The sequence below is a fragment of the Artemia sp. Qi Xiang Cuo genome, chromosome 5 (assembly GCF_049724085.1).
Source record: "Artemia sp. Qi Xiang Cuo chromosome 5, ASM4972408v1, whole genome shotgun sequence".
In the NCBI taxonomy this organism is placed as follows: domain Eukaryota; kingdom Metazoa; phylum Arthropoda; class Branchiopoda; order Anostraca; family Artemiidae; genus Artemia; species Artemia sp. Qi Xiang Cuo.
The window spans coordinates 46,214,723-46,235,768 of NC_142798.1; the positions used below are offsets into that span (position 1 = coordinate 46,214,723).

Below are 21,046 nucleotides of genomic sequence, written 5' to 3' on the forward strand. Positions count from 1 at the left end.
TGTCGTGGTTTACCTTGTCACTGTTACATTCTGAATATATTTTAAAGTTCATTTTAGATTTTTTATTCGTTGAAATGTAAGAGTTTGAATATTTCAGTAGTGTTTGTTGTGGTTTATCTAGTCACTGTTACATTCTCTTGATGTCTGAAAGTTCATTTTGGATTTTTTTTTTGTTCAAATGTAAGAGTTGGATTATTTCAGTAGTGTTTTGTCGTGGTTTACCATGTCACTATTACATTCTCTTGATGTTTCAAAGTTCATTTTGGATTTTTTTTTTGTTGAAATATAAAAGTTGGAATATTTCAGTAGTGTTTTGTTGTGGTTTACGTTCTCATTGTTACATTCTCTTGATGTTTCATAGTTCATTTTAGATCTTTTTCGTTGAAAAGCGAGAGTTTGTATATTTCAGTAATGTTTCGTCGTGGTTTACCATGTCACTGTTACATTCTGAAGATGTTTCAGAGCTCATTTTGGATTTTTTTCGTTGAAGTATAAGATTTGGAATATTTCAGTAGTGTTTTGTCGTGGTTTACCATGTCACTGTTACATTCTGAAGATGTTTCAAAATAAATTTTGGATTTTTTTTCGATGAAATGCAAGAGTTGGAATATTTCAATAGTGTTTTGTCGTGGTTTACCTTGACACTGTTTCATTCTTAAGATGATTCAAAGTTCAATTTGGATGTTTTTCATAGAAATGTAAGAGTTGGAATATTTCAGTAGTGTTCTGTCATGGTATACCTTGTCGCTGCTAAACTATCTTGATGTTTCAAAGTTCATTTTGGATTTTTTTTCTTTAATTAAGATATAAGAGTTGGAATCTTTCAATAGTGTTTTGTTGTGGTTTACCTTGTCACTATTACATTCTCTTGATGTTTCAGAGTTTCAATTTGGATTTTTTGTTGAAATGTAAGAGTTGGTATATTTCAGTAGTGTTCCGTCGTGGTTTACCTTGTCACTGTTACATTTTGAATATGTTTCAATGTTCATTTTGTATTTTTTTCTTTGAAGTCTGTGAGTTACAGTATTTAAATAGTGTTTTGTCGTGGTTTAACTTGTAACTGTTACACTCTGAAAATGTTTAAAAGTTCATTTTGGATTTTTTTTTTCGTTGAAATGTAAGATTTAGAATATTTCAGTAGTGTTTTGTCGTGGTTTACTTTGTCACAGTTACATTCTGAAGATGTTTCAAAGTTCATTTTGGTTTTTTCTCTTCGTGAAACATTTAAAATGATTTTTCTCCTCATGAAACTGCTAGCAAACTAGCGAACAAAAAATATTCTGTTCTACTTGATCAAAAAAAAAAAAAAGTTGAATAATTTCGAAGTCCAAAAAAAAAAATTTAGTTAAAAAAAAGTGCTACTACAAACAATATTTTTCCAATAGTAAAAGTCACGACTAACATTTCTATATCATTCTCATTTTGAATTTGGAAAATATTTAATGTGATTTTTTGTGTTTGTAAGTGTTACATGCCATTCTAAGAAATGTAAAAAAAAAGTTGAAAAAAATATATCATGTAAAAAATTTTTTTTTTTTTTTTTAAATTTTTTTTTTAACATGATATGTTAAAAAAATTTTTGGGGGTGGGGGTCCTTGGGTTGGGGTAGGGGACCTTACAGCACTGTTCAAATGGTAGTTGCGTATTATACCGAACACAGTTGAGAATCACCCAAATAAAAAAAAGGTATTCATCAATATTCCTTTTGTTAGAATGCATGGTTGTCTCGCATATTTCCGATTTAAGCAAAGCACTACCTACCTAAATCTTGTTTGCATAGGGGAGGACTAAGTGCAGCTGATGTAGTAAACCTGTCGGGATTTGGCTCATTTTTACAAAGACTCAGGACTTAGGTCACTTCTGCACAGAGCCATTATCCGATTTTGGCTTGGTACCTACCAGAACTATGAAGCCTTTGGTTTCTCAAACTTTTCAACATGATGTATCTCAGGAACGTTTCTTTGTGCCAAAAATGAAATTTCACACACTGATCAGCTGGCTAAGGACTATTTACCAGCATGGATAAAAAAATCTATCTAAATAGGTTCGAAACTCTTTTTCTCTTTTTATCTGGACTAAATTTCTAACCTCACTATTAAGACAGGTGCAGAGGCTAAGCTCTAATTTCTTTAAATATGATAAATATATAAAAGTTTAAGAGGCACACATGATTATATTCCTCTAGCTCAAACCAAAACGCAGAGACTGACCTAACCAACTCAACCACCGTCACAAACACGCCTGGCTAGTAACAGTTGATGGCAGTCATTTTGAACTCGCTGGAAACTGCTATTAATTCGGACCTCTAATTTTTTTCTATTTATTATCCCTTTAAGATGGTTTGGGAATTAGGCTACGGAACAATAGCGTATTTTAAACATATTTAGATTTTATGTTAAAATTCAATGTTAATACCTGCCTGCCTGCTAGAACAAAACTTTCTACTCGAAAAAGAAAACTTGCTCGAATAAAACAAAGTAAGTTTCAACAAAGCAAGTAAAACATCAGGAGGGGGGCGTTCAAAAGATGTGTCTTGTTTATTATTTAAAATGGTTGAGCAGAGTTGAATGCGGGTTGATTTTGCTTGAAGATGAGTAAACTGGAGCTTAATGTAAACGAAGGTTCACAAGCCTCAATTAAGTGGGTATTGTTGTGAAATCCTTACTTGTTAAATCAATCATACAACATAATGAATATACCAGCCAAGATGCGGAACTTGCCCATGGAATGGAAAACTTAAAAGAAAGAGAGGGAGATGAGTAGTTCCTTGCAGAAGTCGAGACACAAAATCTAATCTTAAATGATGTTCATATTGAGTTGAAGAAGGCTTGAACAGAGCGAGGCTTGAGTAGATTAAATAAAAAAAAAAACAAGTTTTTTCAACTGAAAGTAAGGAGCAACATGAAAACTAAAAACGAACAGAAATTATTACGTATATTAGGAGGTAGCTCCTCCTCAACACCTGGCTCTTTACGCTAACGTTATTTATTACTTAAAAAAAAACGTTCTTATTTTCATAATTAAACGGACTTTGCGTTTCAGGAGTTGTTCTTAAAGAATTGAGACAAAATTTAAACTATAGCGTAAAGAGCGAGGTGTTGAGGAGGAGCTATCTCCCCTCATGGTCGTATTAATTTCTGTTCGTTTTAAGTTTTAATGATGCTCAATCGAAAAACTTGATTTTTTATTTAATTTCTGGTCGTTTTCCTAAATAACACCAGGAAATTTGGCTCCGCCTCCTCGGAAATCCTTCCTCTTTACGGATATAATCTCTAGACAATTCAATCCTGGTGAAAATTTACCTCGGGCAATTGCCCTTAACATCTCCACGCGAAAAAAACTGAGTCGGCAAAGAGAAAGCAGACGTAAGAAGAATTTCGTATTGGAATTCTGGCAAATTCCCCCAATGTAAAATTTCAAGTGAAAAATTTATCCCACGGAAACTTCCACCCCATGGAAAATTCTCCCATGGAAAACCTACCCAGAAGAAAATTTGCCCCCCCCCCCAAAGAATGTATGCATACTTCCCAATAACAAATACTCAATGTAGGAAATAGACACATTATATAACCCAAAGACCTTTTCCCAGATGCTGTGGGGGTCATGATATCTCCAAAGGCATGTTTATTTGGCCTTTCAACTATACTAAACAAAATGGTTATCTCAATTTTTTGATCGGACGTTTTGAGAAAAAAGGGCGTGGGAGGGGGCCTAGTTGCCCTCCAATCTTTTTGGTCACTTAAAAAGGGCACTAGAGCTTTCAATTTCCGTTCGAATGAGCCCTTTCCTGAAATTGTAGGACCACTGGGGTAAATACGATCACCCCTGGGAAAAACAAACAAAAAAACAAAACAAAAAAAACAAATTAACGCGCATCCGTGAACTTTCTTCTGGCAAAAAAATACAAAATTCCACATTTTTGCAGAAAGGAGCTTGAAACCTCTACATTAGGTTTCTCTGTTACGCTAAATCTGAGGGTGTGATTTCCATTAAGATTCTATGACTTTTAGGGTGTGTTTCCTGATTTTTTTGAAAATTAGGTAAATTTTCAAAGGCTCGTAACCTTTGATGGGTAAAAAAGGCACTAGAGCTTTCAATTTCCCTTCGAATAAGCCCTCTACCGATATTCTAGGACCACTGAGTAGATACGATCACCCCTGGGAAAAAAAAATTAATACGCATCCGTGATCTTTCTTCTGCCCAAAAAAAACAACAAAATTCCAATTTTTTGCAGAAAAGAGCTTGAAACCTCTACATTAAAGTTCTCTGTTACGCTAAATCTGATTGTGTCATTTCCATTAAGATTCTATGACTTTTAGGGGTGTTTCCCGCTTTTTTTGAAAATCAGGCAAATTTTCTCAGGCTCGTATCCTTTGATGGGTAAGACTGAACTTAATGAAACTTATATATTTGAAATAAGCAACATAAGCCGATACGTTTGATATATCTATTTGTATAAAAATTCTTATTTTTAAGTTTCAGTTACTATTGAGCCGGATAGCTCCTTACTTACAGCTCATTACTACGAACTGTTCGTATTGTTAGTATCAGCAAATCAGCTGGGAGGAATAAGTCGGATCAGTTCAGAGTATTTTGTTGCGGAACAAACGATCTACAGACAGTTTAACAGTCAAATCTTTTGAACTATGATCAGCATGCGGTTATGGCAAAACTGTCGAAAGAAAAGAAGGTTCCGTCAGCATTTGATGAATTAGAATGCTTTCCCGATATTTATTTAGAACACATCCCAAAATCAAAGAGTAGTGTAATTCCAGGGGCTAGCATTGTTACAAATTTATTTGAAAAGCTAGCTGCTACAGAAGATGAGCTACTGCGGACAAAAATAGTATGTTAACAGAGATTCAGAAAAAAGTAAATGAGAAAAGTGGACAGAGTAGTAAGCAGTCTCTTATTGCAGAAATGATTGTGAGTGAGGTGTATGATGGTATTAGCATTGAATACAATCCAAAATTTGAAGGAATTGAAAAGCTGTTAAAAGATTTGAAAAGTCAGATGGAGTCTATTGAATCCTGTATTTCCAGTGTTGAAGCGGATGTTGATGACTTAAACCAGGAGTCACTGCTAGAAAATCTGGTTTTCCTGGGTGTAAAAGAAAAGTCTGGTGTTGATCTCAACTCTTCTATACTAAGTATTGTAAACAAACAGGTGGGTTTGGTTAAATTTTCTGTGAACCAGATCAGGAGTGTCAATCGGTTCAAGCTTGCTAACCTTTCTAGCTCGAGCACCCCAGTTGTAGCGCCAGTGATCATACGCAGAGAAACTCGCAAGCAGAGAAACAGCATTTCAGATTTATAAACCTAAGTCGAGGCTGGCCGGGTCAGGTGTTTTTGTTAGTGAATTTATTACAGAGCAAAAAAGTCAATATTGGAAGCTGCGAGAGATAAATTCGGGGTTAAGAATGTGTGGACAGACGAGGGCCGAATTTTTTCTCGCTTGCCTGGTGAAACTGCTACGCGAAAAATCCGTTCTTTGTCAGATACGATCTGATAGATATTCGGTGGTTTGTGTGTAGTGCATTTCGGCTTTCCCTATTTCAGGTAATCCATCTATTTCGGGAATAATGCATATTTCTCCTTTGCTATTTATTTATTATAATCTTTTGGGTTGTTCTGTATTGCTGTTTCTTCATTAATGCCGTTTTTTTTTTTTTTTTTTTGAGAATTGTTGATTTTGATATGTGAAATTTAACGGCACGTGTCTGACGACCCGTGTGAATAATTGTTTTTGGATTGAGGATATTTTAGATGGGTCTAGGAGATTTCCCCCCGAGAAATTTTCCTCCATAGGATATTTCCCCCGTAGGAGATCCCCCCGGAAATTTACCCCCGAGAAAATTCCCCCCCCCCCGGAGTTTTCCCCCGTAGGAGATTCCCCCCCCCCCCCGAAAATTTTCCCTGTAGGAGATCCCCCTGGAAATTTCCCCCCGTAGGAGACTCCAACCCACCGAGGAGATTCCGACCCTCCACAAGGTCCGTGAGACCTTCAGACTGAAATTGAAATCTCTTAATTTAATCTCTTAATCTTCTTAATTGAATCCCATAATTAATATGTCATAACAGTTAACCACCTCGGATTATTCCATTCGAAAGCTATTTAGGCTCCCGAGCTGTGCCATACAGGGTCAGTTCATTTTTTTCGTGTCACATCAGAAGTACGTAAAGTTTAGTAAAATAATGAAATGTTTCAAATCAATTCATAGAGTGGACAAGATTGCCTTTGAAAATTTCGTTTACATGAAACAAAAATACACAGTGACTAAAGTGGTCAATTTTAAATGTAATTTTAGACGACTGATAATGGAAAGACAAGGAGAGTTCAAGGCAAAGATTAAGGTAAAGGATGGTGCTTTCGTCGGCCCTTTGAATGAACACTCACTTGCTCCCAACGATATAGCTTTTAAGTGTAGGTACTTCACAACCACATAAAGAAGTAAGCAACCAAGATGCTTGAAACCCGGCAGCAGATTCTAACCTAGTCTTTGGTCAAATAGTCTGAAGGTAAGCGTCTTAAAATTTCTTCCAACTATTTCTGCAACATGCTCAGAGCTTGGGACAGGTACACACTCGGTCATATTTTGACTTCTTTTCAATAAATCGTCTGGAGACAATCCAAAATCTGGATCATCCTGATTCTGATCTAGCCCAAGTAACGACAGTTTCTTATGCCAAATGTAGTACTCTTCTACAAAACCTTGGCCTGCAGACGAGGTATAGAGACGATGGTGATTTTGCAGTCTCCGTCCAAATGCGACCTGCTCTTGCATTCGTGCCCATTTCGGAAGTATATTCTGCATTCACAGCTGTCGTAGCAAAACTTACCGACAATGTATTTGGGCCGATCATCACCTACTTTGAAGATAACTACATCGGTAGAATGCGTGGAAGTAGGAGAGTACTTTGCAACTTTCCGCCCTGTGTCTGGAATATGTTCGACAGAGCGAAAGATGAACTCCCCAGGACAAACAACAATGTTAAGGGTTATCACAGAAGATTGCAGTCTTCAGTTTCGGCTCATCACCCTAGACTTTGGAAGTTCATGGACATCCTCAAGCACTTAACAGGGCGGTTGTGATTCAAGCAAACGCGGGATAATCCAGTGAACCAATTAAGAAAAAGTATTGGATTTAAATGCCAGAATTCTACGACAGATGGGAAACTACGGGAACGTCAGGACGCCAGAGTACCTGACGCTTATTGCAAGAAATATTAGTTTTAAAGTGTAGCGTTTTAACTGTGTATGTATTACCACGTATAACCAACTGTTTACTTGGCAATTAAAAAGTGTATTTTACTCGCTCTTATATCTTAGGCCGCTGAGAAAGAGAAGAATTTTGCAACAATTTTCGAGTCATGGGCGACATCCGATGTAAATAAGTCTGAGGCAAGGGTAGTCTCCGGTGGGGATTATTCCCGATAGGGAAGGAAAGAATTTTTAGAGGGGGTAAATGACAGAGGGACATTTCCTAGGGGGGAAATTTCCGGTGGGAAATCTCCGGTGGGGGGAATCTCCGGGGGGGGGGAAATTTTCTCGGGGGGAAATCGTCGGAACCCATTTTAGATGCCCGGATTGGGCAAGATTCGAATATACCATTTTTTAGTTTAAAACCACTACAGAGAAGCACTTATATTGTGCCCTCGAAGATTTTACGTCATGACTCTCTTTGTTTATGTTTGTGGAATTGCAACTGGATTACTCGGTATCTTGATGTTCTGCAATTTATTTGAGATTGTACACAGAATATTGATATACTTGCTGTTTGCGAAATATTTATTAGTTCAGACCAGTCTCTTTAGTCATTTGTTTTTCCAGGTTGATTGTTGGAGGTAAAAAATCGAAAGTCTCTGAATCGTGGCGGCCTAGGATTTTTGGTAAAGATGAATTTGAATTATTCTATAAGAAGTGATTTGATAGTTTGGATTGAAGGAAAGATCGAGAGTTTTTGTGTTGAATTAGAAATTGAAAAGAATAAAATAATTATTTGTCTGGTGCATAAGCCACCTAGCACTCCCTTGGACGAATTTATTGAACGTTTTGACCTGTTAATGTCTTGTATATCCCGTAGTAGTTTAGATTTTATCTTCGTGGGATATTTTAATTTTTTACTTGCTAGATTTGAATGGTGATAATTTAGATTTTTTCAATTACGTGGTTGCTAATGATCTTTACCCTTTAGTATGCCTAGGCCTACCTACAAGGATTTCTAGTTATTCAGCTACTCTTATAGATAACGTTTTTGTCAGCTCTAAGTTCCTAAGTACCAGTTATGCTGATGCGGGTATTTATCCCGGATCTGACCAACTCCAAGTTATCGCGAGGATTACTTGTGTGCAAAAAACTAGAAGCAAAGGAAAGAAAAGGAAAGTGAGGCAATTGAAAAAGGCTAATTTGGATAAATTTGCAGTTGAACTGAGTACACTTAACTGGGATCCTGTTTTTGAAACATCGAGTGATATAGATTAGACGTACGACACATTTTGCTCAATTATACAGCCAATTTACGAAAAAAAATGTCCTCTAAAAATCATTAAGGATGGTAAAGATATACCACAGAAACCTTGGAGGAAAGTTGAAATTATTCAGGACATAGAAGAAAGGATTCGTCTTTATGAACAGTACCTTAGGAGAGAAAAAGGTGAAGATTTTGAAGAATTCGGGATTGCCCGTAACCAGGTAAACTCCCTTAGAAGAAGAGCAAAGAAGGATTATTTTGAAAATAAATTTACTGAGACCAAAGGTAACTCGAAAGAAACCTGGAAGGTCATCGGGGAGATGATATAAAACAAGAGCAGTTGCGAGCCTCTTTCAATAGAGGCAAATTGGACTACACTCCATGATCCTCTACAAGTGGTGGAACATTTTGCAGATTATTTCTCTAAAATTGGTCAAACAGTGCAACAGGAAAATAACCAGGACCCTAAATCCTCCGCGAGTACGAGTTTCAAGACGATAGAGGCGAAAGATTAGCATTTGAGTTTGAGAGATGTACCAGTGACGAACTACTTAAAATTGTTGGAAGCATGAGCTCCAATTCAGCGGGGATAGATGGAATGAACCTCCAGGCTTTCAAGTCAGTTTTGGTTTACCTTCTGCCTTGTATTGGTCATATAATAAATTTGTCACTAGAAACTGGAACCTTTCCCGAAGGTCTCAAGACAGCCATGGTTTTTCCCCTTCACAAAGGTGGCTCAAGATCTGATACTGGGAACTGGAGGCCAATCTCCATCCTTTCCCTTTTCTCGAAAGTACTTGAAAAAGTTGTTCATCGACGGCTCTACCAGTATTTGACACATCATAGTATCCTTAGTGATACTCAGTTTGGCTTCCGCAAAAGTCACTCAACTGCACATGCGGTGCAACACCTATGTGATTTTGTGAATCAGTGTCTTGATTGTGGTAAAATACCTCTCACTGTTTTTATAGATTTTAAAAAGGCATTTGATACGGTTGATTTTAGTATTTTATTGAATAAATTAAAGCTTTTAGGGGTTAAAGGGGCTTGTTTGAATTGGTTTGATTCTTTTTTAAAGGGGAGGTCAATAAAGGTTGTAATTGATAGTGTGACTTCTAGTCCATATCTTGTGAATTGTGGTGTTCCGCAAGGTTATGGGTCCGCTTTTATATTTGGTTTATGTAGATACAATGAGATTTTACCTTTATGATTCGTGTCTTACATCTTTCGCAGACGACACTGCTATTTCTTTTCGTGGTGTTTCTGTGGATGAGTTAATTAATAATGTAAATATGGTATTAAATGATTTAAGTGTGTTTACGTCTTTAAGTATGTTGGCGGTTAATGTAAAAGATACAAGTTTTATAGAACAGGTTAAATTAATGAGATATCTAGGTTTTTACCTAGACTGCAATATGTCATGGAAACGTCACAGTGATCTTGTGGCATCAAAAGTTGCAAGAGACCTTGGAATAATATGTCGAATAAAGCACTTGGTACCAGGTCAGGAGATGTTGCTTCTTTATGATGCAATTATTAGCCCCTGTATATCGTACTGCTGTATGTTATGGGCTAGCAATTTTTGGGTAATTTTAGGCGTGTACAGGTATTAGAGAATAAGGCAGTCCGTTTGATAGGTGGGTACATTAAATAAATTAATAATACTGTAGCTTCTTTCGGAAATTAAAGGTGATGGATGTGGGACAAGTTCGTGACTCCCAGGCTGCGGTTTTTACTTACAATTGTTTTTATGAAGTGCATCCATCGGTGTTTTTAGATTTATTCCGACAAAATAATGGTTTGCATTACTATTATACAAGGAATGCTAATAATCTGGTAACAGAGTATAGGAGTGGAAGTCGTACTGGATTTCAAATGAAACATCTGGACCAGGGGGTATGGAATTCCTTCCCAGACGGTGTTAAGACAGCTGAACAGCAGCATTTGTTTAAAAAAAAGCAAAGAATTTTTTGTTAAAGGGTTGAGGAACCATGATTCAGAGATTGAAGATATATGTTATTATTCATTTTCTTTTGTTATTATCTCCTTTGTTTCCTTTTTTTGTTTTGTTTTCTTTTCTTTCTTTTTTTCTTTTTCTTTTTAGTCTTTTTTTTCTTCTGTGTCTTATATGAATGTTCCCTTTCCCTTTTTTCCCTTTTTTTCTTTTCTTTTTTTCTTTCTTATTTTTCTTTCTATTTTTTTCTTCTGTGTTTTATGTTAATGTTCATCAGTATGCGTGAAAATGAAGTTTAAAATTTACTTAGAAATTTAAAATTATTTTTTTAAGTATGTTGAAATAGTTTGTGGTAACCACCCAGTGCCAGTGCATTTAGGTCTTCCCATGGGCGGTTTCCTATGGATCATGTTTTAACTAAGTTGTTTTGTAATAAATTAATCTAATCTAAATCTAATGGGACTGAAATATAATTTTTCGTTGGAGATAGCCTGAACAGTGTAGAAGGGTGAAGGGTTTAGTATTAAACAGAAGATATATTTCTCTTGATTAATCATTCCCAAAGTACTTGTACACCATCATAGCCAAACTTAATATTCTCGTCCTCTAACTCACGCCATGGGTAAGAAATTTCAGCAATTGCTGAAGTTCGCTGACAATGTCAGACTTCGCTTCATAGCAACAGCGAACCAAATCTGCTTGGCTTGGTTCTGGTGCATTTTTCTCAGCTTTTTCAAAACCATAGGCAGCGCAATACCGCTGTCTAAGTAAATAACAAAACTAAGTAACTTGTCAAACTATGTAAAAAACATTTTTTTTTCAATTGAAAGTAATGAGTAACCTCAAAACTCAAAACGAGCAGAACTTATTCCATATATAAAGGGGCTGCCCCTTCCTTAACCCTTACTCTTTACGCTAAAGTCTTAAGGTTCTTTAAAAAAAAAATTTTATGCGAATCTGACGGGCCTTGTGTGTCAGGGGTCCTTCTTATACATTGAGACAAAAAGTCAAACTTTCATTAAATTTCTGGCTGTTTTTCAAATGATGACAGGAAATCCCCTTCCCCTTATACAATTTCCCCTGGGGACTTTCCTCCCCACTGAAAATTCTCGCGTGGAAAATCCCCACTCCCAACAAAAATTCCGCATATTTCTCAATAATAAATACTATATGTAAACAATGTGTAAATTATATAACTTACAGCTCTTCCCCCAGTGGCTGTGGGGGGCCACGTCATACCCAGAGGCTTAGTTACTGGGCATTTCCACTATGATAAACAAATCGACCCCTCTCCTAATCTTCTAGGACAATTAGTTCGACAGGATCATCCGTGGGAAAAAAGAAACATCCATTCGTTTTCTTTCTTCTGGCAAAAATACAAAATTACAGATTCTTGTAGATAGGAACTTGAAACCACTACAATAGAGTTCTCTGATATGCTGAACCTGATGGTGTGATTATTGCTAAGATCGCTAGGTATTTTCGGGATGTTTCTTCTCTTTTTTGAAAACCAGGCAAATTTTCGTAATTTTTTTATATTTGGAATCAGCATAGAAAGCAAATTCTTTTGACGTGTTAATTGTTATCCTAACTCCTTTTTTTAGAGTTTCCGTTACTACTGGACCGAGTCGCTCCTTACTTATAATTCGTTACCACGAACTGTTAGATAGTTGTCATACTATTAATTATAGATCCGTCGAACAATTGTTTACTGGTATTACACAATTATAACCGAAAGTAGTTTCAACTCTAGTCACATAGTTTTGGGGACCTAGCTTAGCTATCCAAATAACCAAGCTGACTGTGGCTGATTGTCAACAATAGTGCCAAATAAAAAGAGATGTAAAATTTATATTACAATGACAAACTTTGGTTTTGGAAAAATGTTGAAATGGGTCAAAAACAGACCACTTTCCAGGTTGGGTTTCCCCTTGGCTCTTGACCATTAAAGATACATCACATTTACAAACTGATTTATCCGGATTACCCACTTTGTCCAAATTTACGAACAAATGACAAATCCCTTAAAACAATAAAACAAAAAATTAAAAAGAAATTTATCCAAGTTGTCTTTTTAAATAAAATGAAATAAAAAAACTGTTTTATTTTCTTTTTTTGCTGAAACAATAATATTTTGCCGGTTTTGAAAGTAATGTATAAAGATTGTGTGGTACAAATGGACAAACCACATTTTTAGGACTGTATTTTTTTACTGCTTTCGCGGCGGGGGGGGGTCTTAGGCTCGAATTGATTGAAAATTTTTGCTTAACTTATTTAGGTATCAGATCTAGATATTTACCTTCGTCGGGTTGGAATGGATCATCCCGAGCACTAAGACACAAAGTTGGAACCTTGATTCCATGAATCTTATCATGAAGGCAAGCGGCTTTATAATACTCTTCTAAGTCTGAAAAGCCAAATTGTTTTGAGGTAAAATGAGTATCAAACTCTCTAATAGTCCTGGCTGCCAAAGCTAGTTCAATATTCCACTTTCCATCAACTGTTTCAAATTGGTGCTTTACCCTGAAATAAAGTGATGACAAAGAGTGTTTCAGAAGTAGTGATGGAACACTGAGAAAAGTACTTGAAATTAAAACGTAAAGAAATCTGTTCCTTATTATTTAGTAAGATAATATCGAAGAAAGGGTCGCTTTCATGCATAAAGGACCTACCTCAAATTTTAGTGATCCTGAAATAAATAATAAATGATGTGTATCCAATTACGCTTTGATCCTCCTGACCTACATTGCCCTGGTGACCCCCTCTTTTAACAAGAGCGTAGCAAATAGTTTTTGGAAATTATTCCGAAAGTGTCAGATACGACCTTCCCGTGTGGCAGCAGCAAAATGTGTAAGAGCTTAGCACACAAGAGGACACTCTAAGAAAATTAAAAAGCGAAGCTCATGTACCGACGAATGCAGCCATCTGTCAAAGACTACAGCGGTAGCAGAAACGGTCTTTTATTTCAAGCGTCCCTTCGACATACAGAGAGCACGGAGCATCGGTAGTGCGGGTGATGTATGAGATAGTCACTGATGCTGCATCATAGAATCGCCATCGTCATCAGAATAGAGTAGAACAGGTCCCTCACAGAACAAATAGCTCTAATTACAATTTCCAAATAGGTTGTTTATGTAATAGGCCGTTTATATTTCTAGAGCAATCCCGCTATTTAAAATAATAAAAGGCTTCGTCTTTTTTCTTTTTTTTGGTAAGCGATTGCTCTGAGATAGCTTTACGGTTTTGGCTTTATTTTTTTCCCTTTTTTTTAGAAATTGTATCTAATCTGTGGATGGGTTCATTTCTTGTTGGAGGTCTAATACTTTTTGTACTTAGAAACGCATCATTTTGAATGATGAAGCCTATTCCCATTTAGTGCCACTTAACTCTAATCTCTGACTAAAAAGCCACGACGGTGTTTAGGTGGCTTTATAAAAAGAACTTTGTAGCGAATAAAATCAGAGGAACCTAGAAGATCTCAGACACTCAGTCTTCGAATACAAGCTGTCTCAAGATGACTTTTTACAATTAAGTATATATAAAAGACAAGTGCAAAGAATAAGCAGAGTTTATCACGCGTAAGATTTTGCTTCAGGAGCGTTTTGATAAGATACGTCGGTACTCTACAAAAATATTATTTGCTTTCAAAAAAACTTCAAATATGATGCTTGGCTGGGTTCATGCAGCTTATCGCAACCATGCTCTCACTGATTACCTTCACCGTGAAACTTGAAGACAGTAAAGCTTATTAGGAATCTGGTGATCAGGTGACATGTGGTATAATTCCCAAGCAGATACATCCGCAAAGGCCATCTGTGAAGTCCTTTAAGAGGAGTTTCAATGATAAACGATAACCAGTTAGACTATCAACATGACATCTTTATTGACGATAGCATGAGTCTTCCGATATACAAGCAATATTTCGTGATTATAGCCAGAAAAAGGGACCCAAGTTCCATGTTTGATCTAGATTTTACACTATACATAAACAAATTTTACGATACTTTCTTTTCAGCAAGTCTTATTCTTACTGAACTGGAATCAAGCGGTATGGTAGAATTTTACGCGGGGTAATTTTTTACTATTTTAAGGTTGTCAATTCTAAAATTTGGGAAATGAAATATTGAAAAAGTAACACACAAAAAGGAAAAATTCTACCTACAGTTCAAGAGACTCTGCAAGACATCCTGCCAAATGACGATTCAACATAAGGTTAAGGATTGGTTTTTCTAGACTAAGAGTTCCCTTAAGAACATCCCAGGGTACAGATACTATCATCGCAGCATCCAGATACATTCGTGCTTTGGTTCCATTTGTTGCTAAGTAGTTACCAAGTATCAATCTGAAATACACATTAAAAGACCTGGTTATTTGTGGGGTTCAAACAGAAACAAAATAGAGTAGAACCAAATTTGGTTTAGCATCCGGAACACTATTTAACGAGAATGTTTAATTTTCTTCTTAGCTTCGTTTCATTTTTTTTTTTTTATTTGATTGAGATGCTTCAGGGATTGAGTTTGTGTTGCTTAAGTGGTATTCATTTTATCTTTGTGTATGGAATTCTTGAATGGGCAGCTAAATAATTTATTTTGATTCATTTCTGTCTTTAATAATTTTGCCTTGTTTATCTTATCCATGAAATTAGTCACAGGAAAGATGACTTTTTTATCTTCTTATTTTTCATTTTCTCGTTTCGGTTTTTTCTTATCTATGAAACAGTTTGTGGCAACGAACTGTAAGTAAGGAGCGATGTGGCTCAATAGTAACCAAAACACTAAAACATAGAATTTGGATATCAATAGATATATCAAAAGAATTGGCTTATTATGCTGTTTCCAAATATACAAGATCCATTAACCTTAGTGTTACTCGTCAAGTCTACGAGCCTGAGAAAATTTGCCTGATTTTCAAAAAAAGGGGGGAATACCCCTAAAAGTCAAGGAATCTTAATGAAAATCGTACCATACGAGTAGCGTATCAGAGATCCCTACTGTAAAGGTTTCCAATTCCTTGCCATTCACGCTAAAGTTTACGCTAAATTTAATTGGAACATTAAGAAGTTTTTTTTATTACTAAAAAACTTCAGGGTGAAGAGCGAGATATTGAGGAGGGAGGGGACGACCCCCCTCATATATGTAATAATTTCTGTTTGTTTTAAGTTTTGATATTGCTCCATACTTTCAGCTGAAAAAAACTTTTTTTTAATTTAATTTCTTATATAATAACTTCTTTGTGAGTTATTTTTTTTCTTTTTTTTTCTTTTTACTCCTTTGCTTTATTTCAACTACAAAGGGCTTTCTTCTTTTCCTGCGTAGCAGACCATAAAGCCTTGCAGCAACTATTTGTTTTTTGATCTGGGTTAATTCTTCTTCTCTAGCTAATTTAACAGAGCAATGAAATAGAATTTTACAATCATCGTATATGATCATATTTTACAATTTAAAAAGAGGATAGGCCTAGAGACTCGTAATAATAAGATAGTCCTACATAGATTATTCTAAAATAACAAGATGTTTGGGATAACAAAAATTTCGAAATATTAAATCCGGATACAATTACAAAACTACGGTCATTTTTCGTTAAAGTTATGCCGAAATGGGAAGACACAAAAATAAAGGAAAAGGTTTAACGTCATATGAAAAAAATTAGACGTGCATTATTCACGTTTTACATTATTACATAAATAAGTTGTTGCAAAATACATTATCCTATAAATTTTAACAGAAAAGTGCTTCTTAGGTTACCATTTTCAATTCTGGTATCATCACATGTGCAGAATATTATGAGGGTAACGCAGGACATTATGCACATAGAAGAGGGGATAGGGAGGAGTACCTCTCTCCTCACAGTAATACGGTGTTGTCATATTCAATCTCCAGCAAACTATCTCCATGATAAGGCCATTGCTGGGGTTCCCATTTCTTCTGACAATATTTGTTCCAATCTTCCTCTACTTAAATCAGAAAGGGCTAGGTTTTCACTCAGGTATCAGATCTCCCAGAGCCAGTTCCAAATAAATTTAATCTGGATGAAATAATTCCTAAATCAAAGAATCGTTCCCCAATCAAAAAAAGAGCCTTAAAGATTATCAGACAGTTCATGGTAACGAACTGTAAGTAAGCACTCGGGTCAGTAGTAACAAAAACTCTTCAGAACAGGATTTTGGTAACAATTGATACATTACAAGAATTGGCTTCAATGTTACCCATCAAAAGCTACGAGCCTGAGAAAATTTGCCTGATTTTTTAAAAAGGAAAGAAACAACCCCCCCAGGGCACGCGACCTTATTGAAAATCACACCATCAGATTCAGTAAATCAGACAAACCTACAGAAGAGGTTTCAAGCTCCCATCTACAAAAATGTGGAATTTAGCATTGTTTTTTTTTTCTGAAGAATGATCACGGATGCGTCTTTTTTTTTTGTATTTTTCCAGGGGTGATCGTATCGAACCAATGGTTCTAGAAGGTCGAGAGATGGCTCATTCTAACAAAATCGAAATTATAGTGCCCTTTCTAATTGACCAAAAATATTGTGCCACAGGAAAGTGACGTTTTCTGCCATTTTGTCGTATTAAACAACGATTTTGCCCCATAGAGGATTAAGTTGCTATCGATTGGAAATTTGAGATATCCAATCGATTTGAAAGTACCAAAAAATGGTACTCCTGCATTAAACATACTCTTTCATATACTGCAATGGAAAACAGTCACGAAAAACCCGTTTTTGACGGGTTAATTCAAGACACTGCTATAGAGTAATGCAATGTATAGCTTTCATTGCGTATACGAAATTTAAACTGTTGTTTTTTAGGGTTTAGGGGGGGGGGGGGGGGGAAAAGGTACCTAGGTTAGGTTATGTAATAATATATTCTATGCTTTTCCCCTCCCCCCCTAATGTGCAAATATATAGCCCAAATTTGTTTCTAAACTATTATATATTCATCCTATTTTATTTTATTCCATTAGCATTAACCAAACTAGCAGTATATAAAAGAGTACGTTTAATACAGGGGTACCCAAAAAATATATATTGAGCTTCCCAGTTGAATAAGAAGTAATGCCGCATAGTGGTGCATTCGTCCCTGAAAATTCACTTAGTCCATACATGATATTATATATATATATATATATATATATATATATATATATATATATATATATATATATATATATATATATATATATATATATTTATATATATATATATATATATATATATATATATATATATATATATATATATATATATATATATATATATATATATATATATATATATATATATATATATATATATATATATATATATATATATATATATATATATATCAAGGGTTGATTAACTAAGTTGATTCACTTGAATGAAAAGTGCTACCAAAAACTGTACTAGTGCATTAGATGGCCACTTTTATATACTATGCAAGGAAACCAGCCATGCAATGACAGACGAAACCCGCCAGAGACCGGTTATTTTCAAAAATACCGCTATTAAGAAATGGAATGCAGAGTAGTTTTCATTGTGTTTACGGTATTTAAACTGTTGGTTTTTGGGGTTTGGGGGGGGGAAGGTACCGAGGTTAGGTTATGTATTTAATATATGCTATGTTTTACCCCCCCCCCCCCCCCTAATGTGTAAATATATAGCCCAAATTTGTTTCTAAAGTATTATATGTTCATCCTACTTTATTTTAGTTCATAAGCATTAACCAAACTTGACTTTTTAGAAGTGACCATCTATTGTTTGGAAGTGTTCCCCAGTGTTTGGAAGAGAGCTTATGTGCGCGTCATTCCAAAAGTGAAAAACCCAAAATCTTGCGACCAACTCCGCCCAATTTCGATAGTTCCGAACCTCTCTAAGGTAGTGGAATCATTTATATATCGTGAACTTATGTCACAAGTCCAGGGCTCTCTTGATCCACACCAATACGAGTGCTTGAAAGGTAGCAGTACAACTGTTTATCTTGTGCGTCTGTATCACCTTATTGTTGAATGGCTTGACCAAGGAGGCACACTTGTAGATCTCCTCCTAGCCGACTATAGAAAAGCCTTCGATTTGCTACTCCATTATACTACAGTGAACAATCTGAAGGTTATGGAAGCTTGCAGACATATTTTCTTATTAATAATAGATTTCTTACACAACCGACTTCAGAATGTATATGGTCTCTACCCGGGTGATTCTGATTCGGAATGGTCTGAGCTTACGTGTGGTGCCCAACAAGGCACTAAACTTGCTGCCTTGTTGTTCTTGGCAGTGATCAACTTCGTCCTTGCCGATTTTGACGAACGGTTCAAATTCATAGATGACCTTTCCACCCTCTTAAAATACCTCATTGTGAAGTCTCAAACCGTTCCCCAGTTCAGTGAATCATTTATCGTCAACTTTAGAGACCAGTGTTCTGAAAACAGCCTCCGAATCAACGAAACGAAAACCAAAATTCTTCGATTTAACCCTCTCAAAAGGGATTTTCAGTGCCCCCCTCCACCATACCAAAGCGTATCGTCGGCAGTTATTCTCGGTGTTACGTTCAGCGTTGACTGTTCGTTTAGCCTCCACGTCCAAGAGGTAGTGAAAAAGGCGAACTGTGCCATGCGTACCCTTTTACTGATGCAAAGATTTGGTTTTTCAGTGCCGCAATTGAAAACAGCCTACCTGACATATATTCGCCCAATATTAGAGTATGCGTGCCCTGTATGGGGTCCCCAGGTTCAGAACACTACCTATATGAGCGAAGTACTCGAATCAGTCCAGAAAAGAGCGGTGAAGGCCATACTGTCTGATCAGTACACCGATTACGAATCAGCACTGTCTCAACTAAATTTGCCGTCACTTCACGACCGCCGTTTTCAACTTATCAGTAAATTTGGCCAGTTTCTTCTGACAAGTGATAAACACAGAAATATATTACCCTCAATGCTCACAAAAAAAGTAACTACAAGATCAAAAGCAACAAAGCTAGCCCAGCCCAAGTGTCGCACTAATCGCTTCAGCAATTCGTTTGTGCCTTTTTATGTTTCTGTCTACAATAAGTGACATGTGTATTAATTTTTTTGTGTCTTTGTTTACTTTGTAAATAATAGCGCGATTTAGTCGGGATTTAAACCCTGACTACGAAAGCTTTTATGTTAATAAATGATTCTGATTCTGATTCTATTGCACCAGTACCCCAAAAACTTTGTTTTCCGCGATTTTAACTGGTAATATTTCTCTTTTTATGCAATGCTTCGATGTATTTAAACATATGTATTTAAACATCAGAGAATTTTATTGTAGAGGTCGCGATGGCTTCAGCCGCATAGAAGATCAAACGCAGAATTTCAATCCATACGAACGATAATATCCCTTTCCATCCACCTGAAGTTCCGTAGTAAAAATTTTGTGAAAGACTTACTTAACAAAACTACTGTTCATCGAAAATTATGACTAAGTATTCAAATTCTGTCCAAAATTTTAATTACAATCCAACATTTTAATTCTTGGGCAAAAAAAGTGAATAGCAATTAATCAAAGGGTAAAATTGATTTACAATTAATGTTATATACAATTTAACAGCAAGAAATCGGGAGTTCATGGAGCCGATATCCCAAATCATATCTTGGTTAGGCCGGGCCATAATTTGAAAAACGATCAGAAACTAAATAAGAAAAATATTTTTTTAACTGAAAGCACGGAGCAACATTAAAACTTAGAACGAACAGAAATTATTCCGTATATAAGTTAAGATAAGATATATTTCTGGAAACTGGTTATCACAACCCTAAATAAGCCAAACAAGCCCAGACAAGGAAGGATGCTCCCTCCCCTCCTCTTTATGCTAAACTTTGACCTTTTATTAAAATTCTTTTATGAAAAGTACTGAAAAACGAGGTTAGTTGAATTGGAATAAGAAGCTTTTTTAGAGCACTAAAAAACTTTACCGCAACGAGCGAGGAGTTAAGGAAGGGGAAGCCCCCCCTCATGTAAGGAATAATTTCTATTCGTTTTAAGCCTTAATGTTACTCCTTATTTTCAGTTGGAAAAGCTTTTTTTCTTTAATTTAATTCCTTGTCAGGACGTGGGGATTTACGAATGATAGATCTTGCTTTAATCTCGGATTGAGTTCTACCCGCTGGTTTTTCTCCATGCTTTTTTATGGTTTTTTTTCTGCTTGTCTTCTCTCTTTGTTTTATTTTGTCTGAAGATGTCTTTTTTATTTTGTGTTACTCATCAGTTACTTATGCATTAGTTGACACATCGATCCGTGCTAGCTGTTGGCTAGATTTGCAATTTTATTGAAAGTATATATAAAGTTTACCTTACCCAATACAAAAAGTAGAAAAATACATCGGAGCAGGAACTAGAGCATTCCAAAATAGTAGTAGATGAAGATTCCATGATCAAGCTCAGCAATGCTGATAACTCTAAATATAGAGGATTGGGGTATATATGCTTTCAGTTTTTTCATTTCCCTAAAACAGTCGAAATTGATCATTTTATTCAAAGGAAGATTAGGAAGTTAAATTTGATTTGGCATTTTTGAAATTGAATCTAAACACATCTTCGCATTACCTGTTTGAAATTACCACAACAAGTCACGGATACCTGTCTAACATCATTTTATTCCCCCCCCCCCCCGGGAGTA

The 21,046-nt window shown here is 35.9% G+C and overlaps 2 protein-coding genes across 2 annotated transcripts in view; one reads left to right on the forward strand and one right to left on the reverse strand.

The window, feature by feature from the left end:
* The window catches only part of Hydr1 (abhydrolase domain containing Hydr1), a 175,549-nt gene that overhangs the window by 78,319 nt on the left and 76,184 nt on the right, over positions 1-21,046 (reverse strand). The window contains exons 5-6 of the mRNA XM_089089648.1: positions 14,587-14,766; positions 12,724-12,947 (exon numbers count right to left, since the gene is read on the reverse strand). Of these exons, the coding sequence (XP_088945774.1) occupies positions 12,724-12,947; positions 14,587-14,766 (404 nt within the window). The remainder of the gene's footprint in view (positions 1-12,723; positions 12,948-14,586; positions 14,767-21,046) is intronic.
* Positions 18,313-19,574, forward strand: LOC148952188 (uncharacterized). The gene has a single exon (XM_089088630.1). The coding sequence runs from the start codon at positions 18,313-18,315 to the stop codon at positions 19,456-19,458; it is 1,146 nt and encodes a 381-aa protein (XP_088944756.1). The 3' UTR covers positions 19,459-19,574.